This window comes from Oncorhynchus tshawytscha, linkage group LG13, assembly GCF_018296145.1.
Source record: "Oncorhynchus tshawytscha isolate Ot180627B linkage group LG13, Otsh_v2.0, whole genome shotgun sequence".
NCBI classification, from domain to species: domain Eukaryota; kingdom Metazoa; phylum Chordata; class Actinopteri; order Salmoniformes; family Salmonidae; genus Oncorhynchus; species Oncorhynchus tshawytscha.
Window position 1 is genome coordinate 18559233 of NC_056441.1, and position 24000 is coordinate 18583232.

The following is a 24000-nucleotide window of genomic DNA, read 5'->3' on the forward strand; positions in this document are numbered from 1 at the left end:
CCCTAACCCTAATGAATATGACCCTAACCCTAATGAATATGACCCTAACCCTAATGAATATAACCCTAACCCTAATGAATATGACCCTAACCCTAATGAATATGACCATAACGCTAATGAATATGACCCTAACCCTAATGAATATGACCCTAATCCTAAACCTAATGAATATGACCCTAACCATAATGAATATAACCCTAACCCTAATAAATATGACCCTAGCCCTAATAAATATGACCCTAAACCTCATGAATATGACCATAACCCTAAACCTAATAAATATGACCCTAAACCTAATGAATATGACCATAAACCTAAACCTAATGAATATGACCCTAACCCTAATGAATATGACCCTAACCCTAATGATTATGACCCTAATCCTAAACCTAATGAATATGACCCTAAACCTAACCCTAATGAATATGACCCTAACCCTAATGAATATGACCCTAACCCTAATGAATATGACCCTAACCCTAAACCTAACCCTAATGAATATGACCCTAACCCTAATGAATATGACCCTAACCCTAAACCTAACCCTAATGAATATGACACTAATCCTAACCCTAATAAATTTGACCCTAACCCTAAACCTAACCCAAATCAATATGACTCTAATCCTAACCCTAATAAATATGACCCTAACCCTAACCCTGATGAATATAACCCAAATGACTAAAACTATAATCCTAACCTTAATGAATATGACTCTAATCCCAACCCTAATGAATATGAACGTAATCCTAACCCGAATGAATATGATCCTAACCCGAATGAATATGGCCCTGATACACAGACACAGGCCTATATCCAGATGCATTAGGATGAAATACGTACATATAGTATATTTGTATAGTTAACTTACACAAAACAAAGGATAATGGCAGGTTCCAACTGTCAATGCTGACTGTAGAGAGTATCAAGGTGAAGTTGGAGTGTAGAGGAGAACGTATAGCAGCAGCTCTCTAATCAGTTCCTCAACACATCAGAAACACCCCATGAGGTAGTCTCTCCTCCCTACCTCCCCCTCTAACCCCTTACCTCCCCTGCATACTCAGCAAGCTCTCTCACAAAGAACAAAAACTGCCTTTCAAAAAGTTCCCAGAAACACACAGACTTCATCTTTTATTGCCACTCAACATGGGCTGTTTGAAGTCAAGAGACACTTCACTCCCTCCTTAAAAAGTGCTTTCTTCTCAGCATATCCCCTCACTCTACACCCCTATCCTACCCCCTCCTACCCCCTTATGACTTTTATACAGGCACCTAGATGCAGAATTAAGATGAAGACCTGTCAGAGTAAAAAAAAACATCAAGACCGGGAAGAGGGTGGGGAGGGAGTGACAGAGTGATGAGAAAGAAGGGGGAGAGGGGAGGAAGAGGGAGGGGAGAGAAAGGGAGAAGGGGAAGATGGAGGAAGGATAGTGGGATGACGAATGGGAAGAGAGGGGAAGAGGGAGGGAAGGGAGGATGATAGGAGAGAGAGGAGGGACAGAGGGAGGAGGAAGAGAGGGAGGAGGAAGAAAGGGGGAGGATAAGAGAGAGGAAGAAGACCGAGAGGAGGAAGAGAGGGAGGGAAAGAGAAGAGGAGAAGGGAGAATGATAGGAGAGAGACAAATAAGAGAGGGATGAGGAAGAGAGGGAGGGAGAGAGAGGAGGAGAAGAGAGGATGATAGGAGAGAGGAAGAAGAGAGGGATGAGGAAGATAGGGAGGGAGAGAGAGGAGGAGAAGGGAGGATGATAGGAGAGAGAGAAATAAGAGAGTGATGAGGGGGAGAGAGAGGAGAAGGGAGGATGATAGGAGAGAGGAAGAAGAGAGGGAGGAGGAAGAGAGGGAGGGAGAGAGAGGAGGAGAATGGAGGATGATAGGAGAGAGAGGAAGAAGAGAGGGATGAGGGAGAGAGAGGAGGAGAAGGGAGGATGATAGGAGAGAATAAGCGAGAAATCCAGAATCCTCCAACCAGGGTTTCTGGAAAGCCTGGGCATTTTTGGAAAAGTTACCAGAATGTTGCAGGCAACGAAAGGACTATGTAACACCCCCCCATACCGTTAGAACTCTAGATCCTCCAACCGTTCCAAACCTCATGGACCCTGTCGGTCGGTCTGTCGGTCGGTCAATCGGTAACACACCCCATACCGTTAGAACTCTAGATCCTCCAACCGTTCCAAACCTCATGGACCCTGTCTGTCGGTCGGTCGGTCGGTAACACACCCCATACCGTTAGAACTCTAGATCCTCCAACCGTTCCAAAACTCATGGACCCTGTCGGTCAGTCTGTCGGTCGGTCAATCGGTAACACAACCCATACCGTTAGAACTCTAGATCCTCCAACCGTTCCAAACCTCATGGACCCTGTCTGTCGGTCGGTCGGTCTGTCTGTCTGTCTGTCTGGTCGGTAACACCCCCATACCGTTAGAACTCTAGATCCTCCAACCGTTCCAAACCTCATGGACCCTGTCTGTCGGTCGGTCGGTCGGTAACACACCCCATACCGTTAGAACTCTAGATCCTCCAACCGTTCCAAACCTCATGGACCCTGTCGGTCAGTCTGTCGGTCGGTCAATCGGTAACACAACCCATACCGTTAGAACTCTAGATCCTCCAACCGTTCCAAACCTCATGGACCCTGTCGGTCGGTCGGTAACACACCCCATACCGTTAGAACTCTAGATCCTCCAACCGTTCCAAACCTCATGGACCCTGTCTGTCGGTCGGTCGGTAACACACCCCATACCGTTAGAACTCTACATCCTCCAACCATTCCAAACCTCATGGACCCTGTCTGTCGGTTGGTCGGTAACACACCCCATCCTGTTAGAACTCTAGATCCTCCAACCGTTCCAAACCTCATGGACCCTGTCTGTCGGTCGGTCGGTCGGTAACACACCCCATACCGTTAGAACTCTACATCCTCCAACCGTTCCAAACCTCATGGACCCTGTCTGTCGGTTGGTCGGTAACACACCCCATCCTGTTAGAACTCTAGATCCTCCAACCGTTCCAAACCTCATGGACCCTGTCTGTCGGTTGGTCGGTAACACACCCCATCCTGTTAGAACTCTAGATCCTCCAACCGTTCCAAACCTCATGGACCCTGTCTGTCGGTCTGTCTGTCTGTCTGTCTGTCTGTCTGTCTGTCTGTCTGTCTGTCTGTCTGTCTGTCTGTCTGTCTGTCTGTCTGTCTGTCTGTCACAGTCTGCACAGTCATTGTTGTGGCTGTGCTCCATTTGCAGGCTTTTCTGTTTATGTTCACTGTACTCTAGAGCTTGGCAGCATGGTTTTATTAGGGACAGGGTCAGAAGGGTGCTCGGAGCAACGGGAAGATGGAGGAAGAAGCAGAAGAGGATTATGGGAATTGTCTTATAAAGTGGCATTCCACTGTAATTGGTCTGGGCTGTAGATCAGTGTGTGTTTACACGTATATGCATAAACACACACACACACACACACACACACACACACACACACACACACACACACACACACACACACACACACACACACACACACACACACACACACTCTTGATAGGGGATCAGTGGGATCAAGGAGAAGATTGGTTCTGCCAGTAGCACTGCTGGAACCACTTAAGAGAGTGCATTGTAGGTGGAGAAGGGCACGCTGGGTAATGTAGGTAATGATGTGATAGAAAGACAATTAGATGTAGTACAAGGGCTAGGGAGAATGAGAAAAGGAAAGAGGAGAGAGACGCTGATATATAGAGGGAGAGAACATGAAAAATGGGAGGAAAGAGCGATAAGAGAGAGGGAAAGCAAGTGAAGAGAGAGAAAGAAAGAAAGAAAGAAGAGAACATCCAGGTTGTTTTTTCCAGAGATAAATGAGGGGAGGAGTGGAAACATGTATCACTTTAGACCTGAAACTCACTACTAACACTTAGCCATACTTAAAGATGAGGTCACAAATGTTTCCCTTAAAGACTGTTTTTCCACTCTCAACATCTTCACTATACACACACACGAATACACAGGACCCCCCCTCCCACAGGAACCCCCCACCACCACACACACACACACACACATTTTCCACCAATAAAGTTCTGAGTTGAAAACTGGAACATCTGCTTCTATATTCTGTCTCAACCTCCCGCTGATGTTAGCACATTACTAGCCACTTCTGGAGTTTGAGACGGGACAGAGGGAGAGCAGGGAGCTGATTGGCTATTCAAACACTTCACTTATTTCAAAGTGTTTCCTTCCACCCACCACCAGGGTCTCAGAGGAACAGCAAACTGGCTCAGCCCCAGATGAAGCACTCTGGCTGGGCTCTCCCGGGAGCCCATCCCCTCTGAGCTGCAGAAGTTCTGGAGGTATTGCCCCAGGAGGAATATTATGGAGGGAAGAGATGCTGAAGAGGGAATCTGACAGATCATAAAAACACAGCAAGACCACACCAGAGTCAAGACAGCTCCTGACATAGACAAACACACACGCATACAGATACACAGATACACAGACGCGCACGCACACACACACACACACACATGTAATGAATGGGTACCACATACTGAAAACACATGGCCTTTCTAACACAGCTAGACCAGACAGCTACCAATCACACATACTCAGGTGTGGTCACGCACACACTTGCACCCATCTACCCACCCACCCATTTGAAGTAAAAGTCTGAAGTGAAGGCAGCAGACATGTGAAGTAGATAATACATTCAATTTCTGGCAAAAGCAATGACTTGGGACACATCGCATTTGACCGTATACCAGATTCTACTGTGGGGATAAAAATAGACCCACCTTTGGATGATGCTCCCAGGTCACATGACCAGAGGCTGAGGGTGAGCAGAACCAGGAAGCGGAGATTCCTCATGACGCACTCCTCTGGATACACACACACCTCGACTGCTACCTGGGAGAGAGGGAGGGAGAGGGAGAGAGAGTGAAACAAGGGGAGGAAGGGATATGGGGTTGGAAAGAGGGAGAGAGAAGGAAGAGATGGAGAGAGATATAGAGGAAAGGGAGGTGGAGAGGGAGAGAGTCAACATAAAAAATGACAGTATTTGATATGAGAGCACATTGTGAGAAACAGGTAGTACACACAAAGAGACTACACAACCATTTACACTCAACTAATACTGAGTCAGCTGGTTGTATTGGTGTTGAACCACCAGTGTTGCAGGGAACTAGTTGTATTGGTGTTGATAGGTTTGGATTTCTGAACTTTAAATATTATGAATCATTAGTTGTAATAGAGAAACGAGGGGTGCCATAGCCGAGGGGCTACACCAGAGGTTAATGGTGAGCTGTAGGAGGAAAGTATATAGTGGGTGCAATTAGGCTTGGAATGTATTGAGTGTAGGGAAAGCGATCACGTGGCAGGCATTGATAAGGGGAGAGAGTCATTGATTAGTGATGAAGAGGTCGAGGTCAGGTCACATTAAGGGAGAAAGAAAAGTTTATGGCCCGTATCACTTAAGTTTCCTGCCTAGCAATAAAGATACAAAGGTTTGTTCAGATGTGTAGGAGGAGACTCAGCCTAGGAGAAATAGTTCAATATCAGTGCTTGTGTGAACAATTTCTTTGTCTAATGCAGCTGTATTGATCCTCTGGGAAGAATAAACTTGGTTAAGCTTCCATAGTGTCCGTTGAGTTTGTACTCTAAAAATTAGAACCTAACAGTGTTGAACCAACAGTGTTCCAGGAACTAGTTGTATTGGTGTAGAACCAACAGTGTTCCAGGAACTAGTTGTATTGTTGTAGAACCAACAGTGTTCCAGGAACTAGTTGTATTGGTGTTGAACCAACAGTGGTCCAGGACCTAATTGTATTGGTGTAGAACCAACAGTGTTCCAGGTGTAACAGTATAGCTTACGTCCCTCTCCTCGCCCCAGCCTGGGCTCGCCATTTCAAATCGGCCACACAGGAACTAGTTGTATTGGCGTTGAACCAACAGTGTTGCAGGTTTGAATCCCACATCGAGCCAAAATTAGCTACCATATTCATAGAAAACTGTCCTGGGGGGCCTCCCGAGTGGCGCAGCGGTCTAAGGCACTGCATCGCGGTGCTTGAGGCGGCACTACAGGCGTCACTTGAGCGTGGTTTGGCGGGTTATGTTTCAGAGGACTCATGACACGACCTTCGCCTCCCGAGCCCGTTGGGGAGTCGCAGCGATGAGACAAGATTGAAATTGGATCGCAATTGGATATCACAAAAAATTGTGGAGAAAAAGTGGGTAAAACAGAACAACTAAAAACATACTGAATATGAAAAAAACTGTCCTGATTATCATAATAGCTAAGATCTGATGTTTTGAAGATGAGGTTGAAAAGGTGATTAGGTACAGTATGTGTATATTAATTAGCTAACTGACGGCCAGTATTCATATGGGAGAAATGTCACTCAATGTAGTCTGATGATCCTCATTATAGTGTCCATCTGGACCTGACCAGCTGTGACTGGATACTGACACACACACACACACACACACGCAAGCACAAACTCATAAAAAGAAACCTGCATAAACAAACGCTATACACGCATGCATGAAAGTACAAAGACCAGACCCAGAAGAAATGCACAAAGGCAAAAACACACAAACAACTTAGTGTACATCTGGGGAGTATTTCACTGGAGCCACGACAGCGTTATAGCCAACCACCAGCGCCAGATGGTCACATGTGGCCTGACAACAGCACCCACACACACAAACGCACACACACACACTTGTGACTTTTCTAACACGTCAACTACATTGCCCTTTAGGCTCAGCTGGAGTAGATCAGTTATAATGATTGTGAAAGTGTAGCTTGTCCCCTGACACAGACATAGGCAGCCTCAGTAACGATTACTTACACACACATACACACACATACCACTCCTATGTTTCCAGGTACAGCAAACCCCTGAAGACAGACAGAAACACAGACTGGGAGTCTTTACCCACCTATCCAGGACAAGCAATTACCCACAAACCCCTGGGTCATAGTATGACCCTGTTTTGAATTCCAATCTTTCTCGATTTAGACTACCTACATCTCAAAAGACACCCTAGTGTTCCCCATACAGGGCACTAGTCTTGACCAGAACCCTAGGTGGGGTCATTTAGGAGAAGAGTCTGAGTCCTCCAGAGAAGAACTAACTAGCTGCAAGGCGATGAAAGAACATAATATATGTCTATTCCTGATCATTTAGGGCCAACTTGAGACCCGTCCAACCGCCTGCATAACTTCTGTCAGACATAAAGCATTGATGTCAACGGGTTAGCCTATTCAGGATATATCTACTCATAAAAATGAAAAAGTATGAACACATCCCAAGTTAGCTCACATCAACACCTTCCTCCCAGACACCCTGGACCCACTCCAATTCGTTTACCGCCCCAACAGATCCACAGATCTCTTTCTTTCTTCTCTCAGAGTATGTTCTAACAGCTGGCCATAACAGATAAAGGCTGTGTTCGCTGTTCAGGAGGGACTGGCTCTCTGTCTGTGGAAGAAACACAGGACAACAGGAGGGGAAAAAGACAGCTCTGAAAGTCACCTAAGACACACTTAGACAGACTGTTGGACAGACACACCACACACACATGACCGGTGATTGTCAAACTTAACCACTGAGTAACATTTGATATAATATTACAATATATAATTTGTGTGTAATAACATCTATACAGATGCGGTATAATGATGTTGTACTGTTTGTATAGGATGTGTGTGACAAAGTACATTAGTGTGCTGTGTGCTGCTGTGTGTAAACTGCAGCTCCTCTTGGAAGGTCTTTGGTCACATGCCCACCTCACTGAGTGACAGCCCAATCACAGGACTTATCCCTCTCAGACACTGAGGAGTGGACTTGGTGCTGTGCTATGAAAACAACCTCAAATCCATTCTATAGGGTCAGGCCCCTAAAGGCTAAGACACACACACACACACACACACACACACACACACACACACACACACACACACACACACACACACACACACACACACACACACACACACACACACACACACACACAAACACACACTAGGACCTCATTCAACCCAGTCTGTGATTAATAGGCCAAGCATTCATGTGTTTCAGACCTGTTGCAACGTGAGACATGGAATGAAGGCAGACAGAGTAACTAAATATAATGTATGTCCTGAGGCTACAGTAGTCCCTCCAAATATTCACTGACCCAGGTTAAGCCAAGATTGGAGCAAATGAAAAGGGAGACAGTATTCAAAGGATGACTCATTTAATAAACAGTGACAAGTCGTTACTATATCTCCTCTGGGCTGCGTTCAAAAAGTGTAGTTATCATGAGTGTTCATAATGAGAAGCCAAAGCAGAAGGAACATTGCCTTACAGTTACAGTTCCCAGCTTAAAAAGATTGAACGGTACTTTGACTCGTAAGTATTTTTTAAACCTCCCGCTTTGGGCTGGATGTGTCAATGTGCAGTTCATACATGCATAATCTATGAGCAGAATTACTGTGCAGCGCCATTTTCGCTACATTTTCCCCCACATGCGCCAGCCCTAGCAATTTGAGATTAAGCCAATGAGCTTCAGCCCTCGTCATTAGACTGACTGCTAGCAAAAGCCTGCCCACCTTTGTCCAATAAGGTGCAGGACGGGCCCAACGGCTCAATGGGCACAGCAGAGAGAGAGAGAGATAGAGAGCAATGACTTGATGCACATTTCTGCACATATGTGACATAGTACACAATTTCCGGGGACCACTTTCGCCTCTCAAGAGGTACTTTCGACTGGCTGAAATTTTACAAACGTTCGACAGTGCATCTTTAGTAGTTCTATCAAGTAGCTATTGAGTCAGGGAAATGCTCTGTAAATATCATGTTCTGTCTTAAATTGCACTTTGAAATGCAAGGATACTGGGAACAATTGTTTTGAGAATTTTGCAGCCTTTTGCATAGTCTAACAAACATAGACATGTCTGCGCGTCCCACCAGAGATCATTGCAGCACAGTTGGCATTTTTCATACTGCTGTTGGATTGTTGTTCAGACAGTCAACTTTGGGATAAAAAACATTTTTGATGTCCAGCAAATGATTTGGAATTGGTAATCTTTCTGCTTTGTATGCTTTAGCCTATTGCATTAAAGGGACATCTTTGTGGCGTTATTCACACACTCTCAGCATTCGCTGCTTCAAGTTAAGTAGCCTACCTTTTCTCTCCTAATTAGGTGTGTGAGATCAAGTGCACCTAGTACCTATATATGTGGTCTTAATGAAATAGAGTAGGCTGCCTAAGCACTGGCTGAGAATCACGTGGCAGTGATCTTTCCAAGGCAATGAAATAAAATGTGATTCGACATTAGTTTGCTACAGTGTCTGTAAATAAATATTGATCATGGAAAGAAGTGGAGGCCATGGGAAGTAGGGGTGCTGAGGGTCCTGGAAACCCCCCCCCCCTGAAAAATCTGAATAAAAAATTATAGTATATAAAACACATTTCTTCACAAAAGCAGTGCACTGGGCCTTTACTAGTCCTGTATTAGCGGACCGATATAGCCGTCTGTAGCGCGGGACCAACATGTGTTCATTTTCAATAAATTTTCATGACCCATTTATTTGTCTCTGCCTGCGAATCGTCCTCCTAAAAGGTAGGCTATATCCTATATGCTAATCATCCTCCTAAAAGGTAGGCTATATCCTATATGCTAATCATCCTCCTAAAAGGTAGGCTGTATACTATACGCAAAACGTAGCGAGTGCAAGTATCGATCTCATCATTCTTGCTGCTTCAAGTTCATTAGCCATTTAAGCCAGCGAGATCAGGCGTGTGTGGTATCAATTAAATAGAGTAGGTTATAGCCTATGCATGGGCACTGGGCAGTTATCTTTCCAAGAAAATGTGCTTCCTAAATAAGATTAGGTTATAGTTTACATCACTGTGAAGAAATAAATATTGATCACTCATATTTGTCTCCGTCTGAATAATTATAAAGTAACTCAAGAGAAAGTGCAAGTCTCTCGAACTGTGCTCTCTTCAAACTACAGCCCAGTAATACACATAGCCTAATATAATGGGCCACGTGATATTTTCTGGTCATTTAACATATTTCTAGGCCTCCCAAGAGGCGCAGCGGTCTAAGGCACTGCATTTCAGTGCTTGATCCGTCACTACAGATCTGGGTTTGATCCCGGGCCGTGTCACAGCCAGCCGCGACAGGGAGACCCATGTGTTGGCACACAATTGGCCCAGCGTTATCTGGGTTAGGGGAGTGTTTGCACGCTAACACGGTCGCCAGTTGTATGGTGTTTCCTCTGACACATTGGTGCGACTGGCTTTCAGGTTAAGCAAGCAGTGTGTCAAGACGTAGTGCGGTTTGGCAGGGTCGTGTTTAAGAGGACGCATGGCTCTCAACCTTCGCCTCTCCCGAGTCTGTTCGGGAGTTGCAGCGATGGGACAAGATTGTAACAACCAATTGGTGAGAAAAAGGGGTTAAGCTACAAAAAAATGGAATAAAAGTAGACAATGTGTGTGTGCGTGTAAAAATGGTTGCTGTAACTGAAGTCTACCGCATGGGCCTATCATCGCTCCACTTCTAGGCCTGCAGAATAAACTAGATTTTTTGCTAGAACTCATGGTCTGTCTCTAATTTTCAACTCATGTGTAAAAAGTACTCTTTTATGTTGGCTGACATCACATTCACACATGTTTTCCATTGCGTTGTTCAACCTCAAGGGAAGGGTTTGAGGCTCGACTAAACCGTTGCTATTTGAAAAGGCCAAACGACTTCAGCCAACCTATGCAGGAGGGGAATAATACACACGGGTCTCATAGACTATACTTAACATAGTAAACATAAATCAGGGCCACTCAAATTAGTATGACATGTTACGTTTGGTATGGTTACATAATATAGGTTACTAAAGGATATAACCCGAACATCTAGCAACCCAAAGGTTGTGTGTTCGAATCACATCATGGACAACTTTATAATTTTAGCTAATTAGCAACTTTGCAACTACTTACTACTTTTGAGCTACTTTGCAACTATTTAGCATGTTAGCTAACCCTTCCCCTAAACTTAACCCTTTTAGCCAAACTTTCCCCTAACCTAAAGCATTTTAGCTAACCCGTGCCCTAACTCTTTAACCTAACTCCTAACCTTAAACATGACCTGAAGAACTAACCCTAGGGCTAAAGTTAGCCAGCTAGCTAATGTTAGCATTAGCCACCTAGCTAATGTTAGCCACAACAAATTATAATACGTAACATGTCATACATTTAGCAAATTCACAACATATTGTATGAATTGCAATTCGTAACATATTGTACAAATTGCATTCATAGCATATCATACGAAATGCATGATGGACATCCACAAATTAACACATATCATACAAAATGTAACATATCATTTATGTACAGAATAATAAGGTTAGTATAATACGAAATGCTCTGAGACCACGTTGGAATATGGGGTCATGAGAGAAATATATAGGCTCTTATGTTGACATCAGGCAAGTTTCCAATGTGAGTTCATTCTAGAAGCAACAGATAATCAGGTGCCTCAAGGCAGTAGAAAAAGCATAGTGGACATTATAGAAATCCATTCCATCCCTGTAAAGATTTGCTCAGCGTTTTGGTTGAGATACATAGAATTGGTTATCCATATGCGATTGGTGAACATAATAATGTAACCTTAATTGTAATCTTAATCCTTGTAATCTTAATTTGATCAACCTGTAGCATGAGAACTTTCCACGTTGACATTTCAGACGTGATTGTCCCTTAAAATTTTTATCAACCCCTACAAAAATGTCCATGAATCACAATCCACGTGCTAAAACCACACGTCTCTGAATGCAGAGATATGTATTATCCCTTGGGCATAAAGCAAGGGCAACCACCATGTGAAACTAGATTTAACGAGAAAGCCAGCTGTGACCTATGCGCAGTTACACACATTCACTTTTCAACCAAATCTATCCGTGGATTAAGCTGCCACTACACAATTAGCTACATTCAGTTTTGCTTTCCCCTCATATTGTAAGGCTACTGTGTATTGAATATTGCGTGCGCCAACAGTCCCACTTGGTAGCCGACTAAACTCAACTCCACGATTTATGATGGAGTTGAGGGGGCGACTAGTGTGGGCGGACTGGAGCACCCGATGTCACATAAAATTATGTTTTTTTAAAGAATATTCTTTGAGTGCTGAAATCAATAGATGTACATAAAAAGCTTCAGTTCGCCCACACTAGTCGCCGCTCAACTCCATGGTAAATCGTGGAGTTGAGTTTAATCGGCTACCCACTTGGTTAACCACTTCAGTCATAACATGTGAAGTTGCTTGTAGCCTAATTGCTGTCAGAAAGTTGTTCGTTACACAATCACCTACAAAGCTAGAGTGTAAAGGCAAACCGATTAAATTGTTTAGTTTCTAAACACCTCAACGTTTAGAAGCCTATGATTAATGATAAATAGATGATGCTATTCTATTAGCTACAGCAAGTCCCCAGGCCATATGCTTGAACAGTAGAAAACAGATATGAAATGCAGACCAGATAACAATACATGCATTGTAGGCCTATCGTTAAAGAGCTATGAGTAGCCTTGGTGAGACATGCGCTATTGACAAAAATGACTTGCTTCAGCGCAACTGCAATCGATAAAAAACGGTTATCCATACTTACAGCTATAGTTAGATCTCTGCAGTTACGACAACATTAATCCAAAATCTACAGTAGCCTATATGCTGCCGAGGCAGGTAAAAAACCATTTGCTGCTGTCCGGTTGTAATCCACACTGTTCTCTCCCTTCAATACTTTTTCTGCTGTAGCCTTCTTACCAGGGGAAAGAAAAAGTTACTGCCAGAGTGATCATGTCCAACTTCTTTCCCCTCCCCTCTTTCTGCTTGCTGATGTTCGAAAAAACTTTATTCTCTCTCTCTCTCTCAATTCAATTCTCTCTCTCTCTCTCTCTCTCTCTCTCTCTCTCTCCCCTCGTCTCGTTTTCTCTGGGACATCCTCCAGTTAGAACGAGTAGTGACATTACCTGGTCCAGCGTTGGAAAATGAGCCGCGAGCATACCCTCTCTCCCTCCCCTGCCTATTTCCTTTTATCCCTCTACGTTACACTCAGCCAGGTCACCCATGATACAAGTCAGTACAGCTCTCTCCGTCTCTCACAAGTCGGGTTCGTTTGATACGTCTCTGTAAACTACTCACGTTCTGCCGCCGTGGTCGACTGTCCGCCACAAGATAATGCGATGTCATTGCTATAGTCAGGCCTAAAGCTACTGTCTCTTCACTTAAAATAATGTGGCGTAGATACAACTGTTTTATAAACACAATTTATATGCAATGCTAACAATTCTATCTGCAAAACATGCAGCTATATGTGGTCTGTTATTGTTGTAATTAAAAAGTGATACATTATATCATCATCATCATCTTCATCACTAATCATCAATTGAATCATTTTAATGATTGACAGATGAGTCCAGCTGCAACCATGACTGGTTTTATCGCCAGCAAACAATATAATGTCCCTTTACCTGGCCATTCACAATGAATGGCTCATTTTTATGGTCATATCAATCTAATTTGAATTGATTGTAACTCCAAAAAGTAAATAAAGAAACAGGCAAGTAGATACAATTATCTGTTCTCTTGGTGTCCTTGTTATGTTGCGAGTTGTTGGCAACCTCTTGGCATGCACACACGCACACACACGCACACACACACACACACGCACACACACGTATAATGAAATCTCATGTAGGCCAGTTTCCCTGATCCACACTATCGGACAGTGAATGTCATCGATCAGGAAGCAGACACATCTATTTGTACACTTCACAGTGAGGGGCTTGTTGTAGAGAGTGTAGAGAGACAGAAAGAGAGGGAGGCAGATAAAGGGATGGAGGGTCAGAAAGAGGACAAGAGGAAGGGGATAGAGGGAGATAAATAAACAAGTGTAGAGAGACAGAAAGAGAGGGAGGCAGACAGAAAGAGACAGAGAAAATAAAGAAAGAGACAGAGAAAGAGAAGGAAAGCAATGTATAAAAAAGATGCAATTACATTGGAGAGTAGTAGTGTATATTATAGATGAGAGGATGTGCATTCAGTAGCAGTAGACTCCTGAGACCCAGTCATACAGCGGTCCAGAGAACAGATTCTACTGAGATCCAGCCGTACAGCAGTCCAGAGAACAGATTCTACTGAGACCCAGCCATACAGAGGTCCAGAGAACAGATTCTACTGAGATCCAGCCGTACAGCAGTCCAGAGAACAGATTCTACTGAGATCCAGCCATACAGCAGTCCAGAGAACAGATTCTACTGAGACCCAGCCGTACAGCGGTCCAGAGAACAGATTCTACTGAGACCCAGCCATACAGCGGTCAGAGAACAGATTCTACTGAGATCCAGCCATACAGCGGTCCAGAGAACAGATTCTACTGAGACCCAGCCATACAGCAGTCCAGAGAACAGATTCTACTGAGACCCAGCCATACAGAGGTCCAGAGAACAGATTCTACTGAGATCCAGCCGTACAGCAGTCCAGAGAACAGATTCTACTGAGATCCAGCCATACAGCGGTCCAGAGAACAGATTCTACTGAGATCCAGCCACACAGCGGTCCAGAGAACAGATTCTACTGAGATCCAGCCATACAGCGGTCCAGAGAACAGATTCTACTGAGATCCAGCCATACAGCGGTCCAGAGAACAGATTCTACTGAGACCCAGCCATACAGCGGTCCAGAGAACAGATTCTACTAAGACCCAGCCGTACAGCGGTCCAGAGAACAGATTCTACTGAGATCCAGCCACACAGCGGTCCAGAGAACAGATTCTACTGAGATCCAGCCACACAGCGGTCTAGAGAACAGATTCTACTGAGATCCAGCCATACAGCGGTCTAGAGAACAGATTCTACTGAGACCCAGCCGTACAGCAGTCCAGAGAACAGATTCTACTGAGATCCAGCCATACAGCGGTCCAGAGAACAGATTCTACTGAGATCCAGCCATACAGCGGTCCAGAGAACAGATTCTACTGAGACCCAGCCGTACAGCGGTCCAGAGAACAGATTCTACTGAGACCCAGCCATACAGCGGTCCAGAGAACAGATTCTACTGAGACCCAGCCATACAGCGGTCCAGAGAACAGATTCTATTAAAACCCAGCCATACAGCGGTCCAGAGAACAGATCATTCTCTTCCAATTCATCCACCTTTTTTTCCCTGGATAGAAGCACATTCTCTCTCAGATTTTTCCATTCTCCTTCCAGAGAACCTCTAAAACCCCCTTTAGCTTTCTCCATCACCACATACAGTATATATGAGACCCAGTGTGAGCACAGATTCTATTAAAACCCCCCAGCCAGAGAACAGACACTCACATTCATCCACATTTATTTTACTATCCTTCTGGGCTTTTTCCATTCAATTGATTCCCATTCAAAATCCCATTTTCCCTAACCCCTAACCCTAATACCATAATATGTCATATAACCCAGGGCTAGGAATGGGTTTCAGAGGACTTGGCCCTGACTCAAAGCATGTTTCACTCCCACTGTGGCTATAAAAGGAACTGACACGTTTAAGACAATACCTTTTGATCCTTTCCTGTTCAGACTGTTTTCATTGTAATCTAGACCACATTCTGGCATCAGAGATGATGTGTGTGTGTGTGCATGTTATTTATTTGGTAGGTTGAAATGGCCCTAAATTCCCATATAGTGCACTACTTTTGACCATAGCCCAGGACAATATAGTGTACTATACAGGGGATAGGGTACCATTGTGGAGACTTTCCTCTGTGCCTTTCCAACACTAAATCAGTTAGACTCAAATGGCTGCAAGTGGCCCTCCACCGCATGAGGGACCCTTTGGTATTACACTCACCCAGACTCACAGTAATTAAGTGAATTAAATAGGCAATCAAGTTTAATCAGTCTATAGTACCTCTGAGTGCTCTTCCTGGTTTTTCCAATTACCACCATGATTTCTAAAAAAAAAAGTTTCCCTAAGACAACTAAGAAGTGCTATCAGCTGGAGACTGAGTAAAGACATCATGGTCCCTATAGGTCACATGGTCACATGGTATTGGACCAATAAACTGTCTGGGAATCAGAGGGCATCATGTTATTACCTCTAGGGGGCACTCCAGGACACAACACAGCATTCTGTGTGAAGTCTGCCTCTCTAACACTTTGTTTCTTCCTCTGTCTCTCTCCCCCTTTTTTACAATTCAAAGGGCTTTATTGTCATGGGAAACATGTTTACATCGCCAAAGCAAGTGAAATAGATAATTACAAAAGTGAAAAAAAAGGAACAGTATACATTACACTCACAAAAGTTTCAAAGGAACAGAGACATGTCAATGTCATAATATGGCTATCTACAGTGTTATAATGACGTGCAAATAGTTAAAGTACAAAAGGGAAAATAAATCAACATAAATATGGGTTGTATTTACAATGGTGTTTGTTCTTGACTGGTTGTCCGTTTCTTGTGGCAACAGGTCACAAATCTTGCTGTTGTGATGTGTAATGAACACAAGAGGAGACAGAGAGCTGGATTCAAGTGCAGGGTGCAGCAGGTGTTTATTGCAAAGGACCACAGGAAGAGGCAGGTAGCTGGGTCCAGGGGCAGGCAGAAGGTTATACACAGGAGGAGGCAGGTAGCTGGGTCCAGGGGCAGGCAGAAGGTTATACACAGGAGGGGGCATGTAGCTGGGTCCAGGGGCAGGCAGAAGGTCATACACAGGAGGAGGCATGTAGCTGGGTCCAGGGGCAGGCAGAAGGTTATACACAGGAGGAGGCAGGTAGCTGGGTCCAGGGGCAGGCAGAAGGTCATACACAGGAGGACAGGTCCAGGGACAGGCAGAAGGTTATACACAGGAGGGGGCTGTAGCTGGGTCCAGGGGCAGGCAGAAGGTCATACACAGGAGAAGGCAGGTAGCTGGGTCCAGGGGCAGGCAGAAGGTCATACACAGGAGGGGGCATGTAGCTGGGTCCAGGGGCAGGCAGAAGGTCATACACAGGAGGGGGCATGTAGCTGGGTCCAGGGGCAGGCAGAAGGTCATACACAGGAGAAGGCAGGTAGCTGGGTCCAGGGGCAGGCAGAAGGTCATACACAGGAGAAGGCAGGTAGCTGGGTCCAGGGGCAGGCAGAAGGTCATACACAGGAGGAGGCAGGTAGCTGGGTCCAGGGACAGGCAGAAGGTTATACACACGAGGGGGCATGTAGCTGGGTCCAGGGGCAGGCAGAAGGTCATACACAGGAGGAGGCAGGTAGCTGGGTCCAGGGACAGGCAGAAGGCATACACAGGAAGAGGCAGGTAGCTGGGTCCAGGGACAGGCAGAAGGTCATACACAGGAGGAGGCATGTAGCTGGGTCCAGGGACAGGCAGAAGGTCATACACAGGAGGAGGCATGTAGCTGGGTCCAGGGACAGGCAGAAGGTTATACACAGGAGGAGGCAGGTAGCTGGGTCCAGGGACAGGCAGAAGGTTATACACAGGAGGGGGCATGTAGCTGGGTCCAGGGACAGGCAGAAGGTTATACACAGGAGGAGGCAGGTAGCTGGGTCCAGGGACAGGCAGAAGGTTATACACAGGAGGGGGCATGTAGCTGGGTCCAGGGCAGGCAGAAGGTCATACACAGGAGGGGGCATGTAGCTGGGTCCAGGGGCAGGCAGAAGGTCATACACAGGAGGAGGCATGTAGCTGGGTCCAGGGGCAGGCAGAAGGTTATACACAGGAGGGGCATGTAGCTGGGTCCAGGGGCAGGCAGAAGGTCATACACAGGAGGGGGCATGTAGCTGGGTCCAGGGACAGGCAGAAGGTCATACACAGGAGAAGGCAGGTAGCTGGGTCCAGGGGCAGGCAGAAGGTCATACACAGGGGGCATGTAGCTGGGTCCAGGGACAGGCAGAAGGTTATACACAGGAGGAGGCATGTAGCTGGGTCCAGGGACAGGCAGAAGGTTATACACAGGAGGAGGCAGGTAGCTGGGTCCAGGGACAGGCAGAAGGTTATACACAGGAGGGGCATGTAGCTGGGTCCAGGGGCAGGCAGAAGGTCATACACAGGAGAAGGCATGTAGCTGGGTCCAGGGGCAGGCAGAAGGTCATACACAGGGGTCCAAAAGGGCAACAGTACAGGCAGGGAAAAGACTAGTAACGTAGTCCGGGAGATCAGGCAACAGGTACCAGGAAATCCAGGCAGGGAATAGACAAAAGGCGTCGTTAGTGAGGCAGGCAAAAACTATCATACACGGGAGGAATAAATCAGGGGAAAAACAGACCCCTGAAAGACGTATGTCACAAAACAAACAATACCTCACAGTGATGGGGTGCAAAGAACTGAACTAAATGGTGTGTGATAATGACATACAGGCAAACAGTAGACATTAGACTTCAGATTCTAGCAGGGTGAGGCCGGGTGCTGCAGACTGTTCTAGTGCCCTCGCCAATTAGCTGAAATGTTGAAGAGGGCTCAAGCTGCATCCCTGTCTCACCCCACAACCCTGTGGAAAGAAATGTGTGTATTTTTTGCCAATTTTAATTGCACACTCGTTGTTTGTGTAAATTGAATTCCCCCCCAACACCACTTTCCATCAATTTGTATAGCAGACCCTTATGCCAAATTGAGTAAAAATATTTTTGGAAATCTACAAAGCACGAGAAGACTTTGCCTTTGTTTTGGTTTGTTTGTTTCTCATTTAGGGTGTATAGGGTGAATATGTGATCTGTCGTACAGTAATTTGGTAAAAAGCCAATTTGACATTTTCTCAGTACATTGTTTTCACTGAGGAAATGTTCAAGTCTGTTGTTAATGATAATGCAGAGGATTTTCCCAAGGTTGCTGTTGACACATATCCAAAGGTTCTCACGTCCTGACCTTAGAGAGCCTTTTTATTCTCTATTTGGTTAGGTCAGGGTGGGCAATCTATGTTGTATGTTGGCATGGTATGGTTCCCAATCAGAGGCACCTCTCGATCGTTGTCTCTGATTGGGGATCATACTTGGGCAGCCTTTTTCTCACCTTAGTTTGTGGGATCTTGATTTTGTATAGTTGCTGTGTAGCCTGCAGAACTTTACGTTCGTTTTGTATTTTGTTGTTTTTCGGTGTTCATTTTAATCAAAGTAAGATGTTTGCCTACAACGCTGCACCTTGGTCTCCTCATTCAAATGACGAGCGTAACAGAAGATCCCACCACCAAAGGACCAAGCAGCGTGGCCAGGAGGAGCAGGGATCCTGGGCCCGGGAGAGAAGGGAGTTTGGACATCATGGACATGGGAGGAGGTTATGGCAGAGGACAAGACCCTGCCATGGAAGTAGGGGAAGGAGGATCAACGACGATTCCGAGGTTCACAACCACGACGGAAGCCCGAGAGGCAGCCCCACATTTTTGGGGGGGGGAGGTGGCACACGGAGTGGTCGGCAGAGCCAGTCAGGGAGTTGAGTGAGGAACTCGACGAAAGATTCAGGAGAGAGGTGTTGGCGTTGAGAGCGCTGCAGAGCGGGCGTGCTGAGGAGCGTGACACCAGTCCGGTGTCATATGCACCGGTTTCATGCATCTGGCCTCCGGTGCGCCTCCCCAGTCCGGTGCGTCCTGTGTCTCCTCCACGCACTCGCCCTGAGGTGTGTGTCACCGTTCCGGTACAATGTGTGCCGGTTCTACGCACCATGTCTCCAGTGCGCCTTCACAGCCCAGTGCGTCCTATGCCAGCGCCCCACACTTGCCGGGCTAAAGTGAGCATCTAGCCAGGACGGGTTGTGCCAGCTCTACACTCCAGACCTCCAGTGCGCCTCCACTGTCCAGTATATCCTGTGCCAGCTCCATGCACCCAGCCTCCAGTGCGTGTCTCCAGCCTGGTACGTCCTGTGCCTGCTCCACGCACAAAGCCTCTAGTGATGATCCATGTCCCGAAGCTTCCAATGATGATCCATGGCCCGGAGCCTCCGGTGATGATCCATGACCCGGAGCCTCCGGTGATGATCCACGGCCCGGAGCCTCCGGTGATGACCCATGGCCCGGAGCCTCCGATGATGATCCATGGCCCGGAGCCTCCAGTGATGATCCATACCAATGTGTGCAAATTATATTTTCAGATCTTCTCAGAAATGAATCAAGTACATGGAATGGATATAGACAAAAGGATAATTCAAGGACTAGCAGAGGTAGAGAGGCAGGGCAGGGGTGAGGACATCATCCTGCTATTTCGACTGTCCCTGAAGGACAATACAGAGGAGGCACACAGGTGTATTTGCTCTTATTCCTTCCCTTTCTCTAATGTATTTTGTAATAAAATTATCAAGTGTAGTAAGATCATTGCTTTAGTTTACTAGGACTGGACTTGACCTACATCTTCAATGGGAACCCGAGTGGCCTTTATGTCCATGACAAGGTATGCTTATGCACAAATAATCTGTTTCTTCATAAACATAAGTGTGCGTGCTTATATAAAACTACAGCTCAACATTTGTTACGTTCTTTGTTGGTTGTATATGTATTACAATTGGCTCATTCATCCCCCTCCTCTCCCCTGTAACTATTCCCCAGGTCGTTGCTGTAAATAAGAATGTGTTCTCAGTCAACTTACCTGGTAAAATAAAACTGGATCTTTTCTTTCTTTTGCTGACACAGATTTCACTGCTCCCCACTCCTACTGCACATCGGCAGATCTCCATTTCACCATGAGAGTGAAATCCCGCTGGCCTTTCATGGGGAGAACATCCCCGCCCTAGAGGACGTCCCCATGGGACTTGGGGTTCTAATAGGGCTGTATTTTTTTAATTTTCTGGAAAATTTCACAAAAATTTCAGATAAACACATATGTCCTTAATTAAGTTACTGTGTTCTGGGGATAAGAGAAGTTGGGGTGAAGTTACTCGGGCCAGTCATTAAGATGGCAAACTTCCTAACATAACCAAGTGGTTGTTGGACAAGTGGTCGTTGGACACACACACACACACACACACACACACACACACACACACACACTAAAGCAAAACAAATCAGTATTTAGCATCAAGTCTAAAATATTGTCAGTTTATAGTGGTTCTCATAAAAGGTTCTTCAAATAACCTTATTCAAAGGTACTTTGAAGAGCTGATAGTGGTTCCCCCACAGTTTCAATTTGAAGAACTCCTAAGGGATATTCTTGGAACCTTTATTTTTAGAGTGTAAAGACAAATTGTCTATGAATGGAGTAAGTTCAATACTGTTGCTACTCTCTCTAGGAGTGACCGTCCTGCAAAGATGACTGCAAGGACACATCACAGAATGCTCAATGAGGTTAAGAAGAATCCTAGAGTGTCAGCTAAAGACTTACAGAAATCTCTGGAACATGCTAACACCTCTGTCTTCGATACTTAAAACACTAAACAAGAATGGTGTTCATGTGAGGACACCACGGAAGAAACCACTGTTGTCCAACAAAAAAAACATTGATGCATGTCTGAAGTTCGCAAAAGAGCACCTGGATGTCACAGCACTACTGGAAAAATATTCTGTAGACTGATTAAACTAAAGTCGAGTTGTTTGGAAGGAACACTATGTGGCACAGCACACCAACATCAAAACCTAATCCCAACTGTAAAGTATGGTGAAGGGAGCATCATGGTTTGAGGCTGCTTTGCTGCCTCAGGGCCTGGACAGCTTGCCATCATCGATGGAAAAATGAATTCCCACGTTCATCAAGACATTTTGCAGGAGAATGTAAGGCTATCTGTCCGCCAATTGAAGCTCAACAGAAGTTGGATGATGCAACAGCACAAAAACAGCACAAAAACGTCCTGTGGCGGACTGCAATAGCATCGAATAGCCCCCGCAATATACAACTTTTCAGGGAAGTTAGGAACCAATATACACAGGCAATTAGGAAAGCAAAAGCTAGCTTTTTCAAACAGAAATTTGCATCCTGTATCACAAACTCCAAAATGTCTGGGACACTGTAAAGTCCATGGAGAATAAGAGCACCTCCTCCCAGCTGAGGCTAGGAAACACAGTCACCACTGATAAATCTATGATAATCGAGAATTTCAATAAGCATCTTTCTACAGCTGGCCAACCTTTCCACCTGGCTACCCCTACCCCGGCCAACAGCTTTGCACCCCCCACAGCAACTTGACCAAGCCTCCCCCATTTCTTCCATCACCCAAATCCAGACAGCTGATGTTCTGAAAGAGCTGGCAGTCTCTATGGGGGTGCCACAGGGTTCAATTCTCGGGCCAACTCTTTTCTCTTTATACATCAATGATGTCGCTCTTGCTGCTGGTGATTCTCTGATCCACCTCTAGGTAGACGACACCATTCTGTATACTTCTGGCCCTTCTTTGGACACTGTGTTAATTAACAAACAATTAATTAACAGACAAGCTTCAATTGCATACAACACTCCTTCCGTGGCCTCCAACTGCTCTTAAATGCAAGCAAAACTAAATGCATGCTCTTCAACCGATCGCTGCCCGCACCTGCCCGCCCGTCTCGAGAAGCTCTAGCATTACTACTCTGGACGGTTCTGACTTACAATATGTGGACAACTACAAATACCTAGGTGTCTGGTTAGACTGTAAACTCTCCTTCCAGACTCACATCAAACATCTCCAATCCAAAATTAAATCTAGAATCGGCTTCCTATTTTGCAACAAAGAATACTTCACTCATGCTGCCAAACATACCCTCGTAAAACTGATTATCCTACCGATCCTCGACTTCAGCGATGTCCTTTATAAAATAGCCTCCAACACTCTACTCAACAAATTGGGTGTAGTCTATCACAGTCACATCCGTTTTGTCACCAAAGCCCCATATACTACCCACCACTGCGACCTGTATGCTCTTGTTGGCTGGCCCTCGCTTCATATTCGTCGCCAAACCTACTGGCTCCAGGTCATCTATATGTCTTTGCTTGGTAAAGTCCTGCCCTATCTCAGCTCACTGGTCACCATAGCAGCACCCACCCGTAGCACTGCTCCAGCAGGTATATTTCACTGGTCACTCCCAATACCAACACTTACTTTGGCCGCCTTTCCTTCCAGTTCTCTACTGCCAATGACTGGAACGTATGGCAAAAATCACTGAAGCTGGAGACTTACATCTCACTCACTAACTTTAAGCATCAGCTGTCAGAGCAGCGTACCCGACCATTGCACCTGTAAATAGCCCACCTGTAAATAGCCCACCCAACTACCTCATCCCCATACTGTTATTTACTGTTTTGCTCCTTTGCACCCCAGTGTCTCTACGTGCACATTCATCTTCTGCACATCTACCATTCCCGTGTTTAATTGCTAAATTGTAATTATTTTGCTACTATGGCCTATTTATTGCCTTACCTCCCTAATCTTACTAGAATTGCACACGCTGTATATAGACCTTTCTATTGTGTTATTGACTGTACATTTGTTTATCCCTTGTGTAACTCTGTGTTGTTTGTGTCGCACTGCTTTGCTTTGTCTTGGCCAGGTCACAGAGTTAAATGAGAACTTGTTCTCAACTGGCCTACCTGGTTAAATAAAGGTGAAATATATATATTTTTTTTAATTATGTAATTGCTTTATATAAAATACAATGTATGTAAAATGTGGTATGTAAAGTGTATATATAAAGTGTTTATGTAAAATGTATGTATATGTAGCAGAAAAGATGTAAAACACAAAAAATATATGGGAGGGGGGGTTGTGAATGGGTTACAGTTTTTTTGGATTGCTTACACACTAAAATTAAAAGTAGTACACTATTAGCAAAACCTTACACTCAAGAAGCAAAACATCAGCCCATATTTGCACAACTATAAGCACATTGTCAACCTCACACTTGTTGCAAAACTCTACACACAGTGATTTGCAAAACACTAAACACACTTAACATACATTACACACAAAAATCTATCATGAAGTCACATCCTTGCAATACCAAAGCACTGACTGTCAGATTACCACACCCTCCAACCTATTGGTTCAACACAGTCATCAGGTGTGCAAACACTCGTTTGCTTAATTGTAGACACACCAATCAGGTGTATAAGCACTATAAAAAGCA

General features: G+C 45.2%; 1 protein-coding gene across 8 annotated transcripts in view; it reads right to left on the reverse strand.

The window, feature by feature from the left end:
- Window positions 1–13041, reverse strand: part of LOC112264430 (collagen alpha-1(XVI) chain-like) — a 112553-nt gene extending 99512 nt beyond the window's left edge. For 6 of the 8 annotated variants that reach the window (XM_042295284.1, XM_042295289.1, XM_042295286.1 and 3 more), the window contains exons 1-2: window positions 12994–13041; window positions 4776–4887 (exon numbers count right to left, since the gene is read on the reverse strand). In XM_042295284.1, the coding sequence (XP_042151218.1) occupies window positions 4776–4887; window positions 12994–13026 (145 nt within the window). In that variant the 5' untranslated portion in view covers window positions 13027–13041. Of the gene's footprint in view, window positions 1–4775; window positions 4888–12632; window positions 12912–12993 lie in introns of those variants that run through there. The other 2 variants (XM_042295288.1, XM_042295287.1) reach the window with 2 other exon arrangements.
- Between the last annotated feature and the right edge of the window lie 10959 nt (window positions 13042–24000).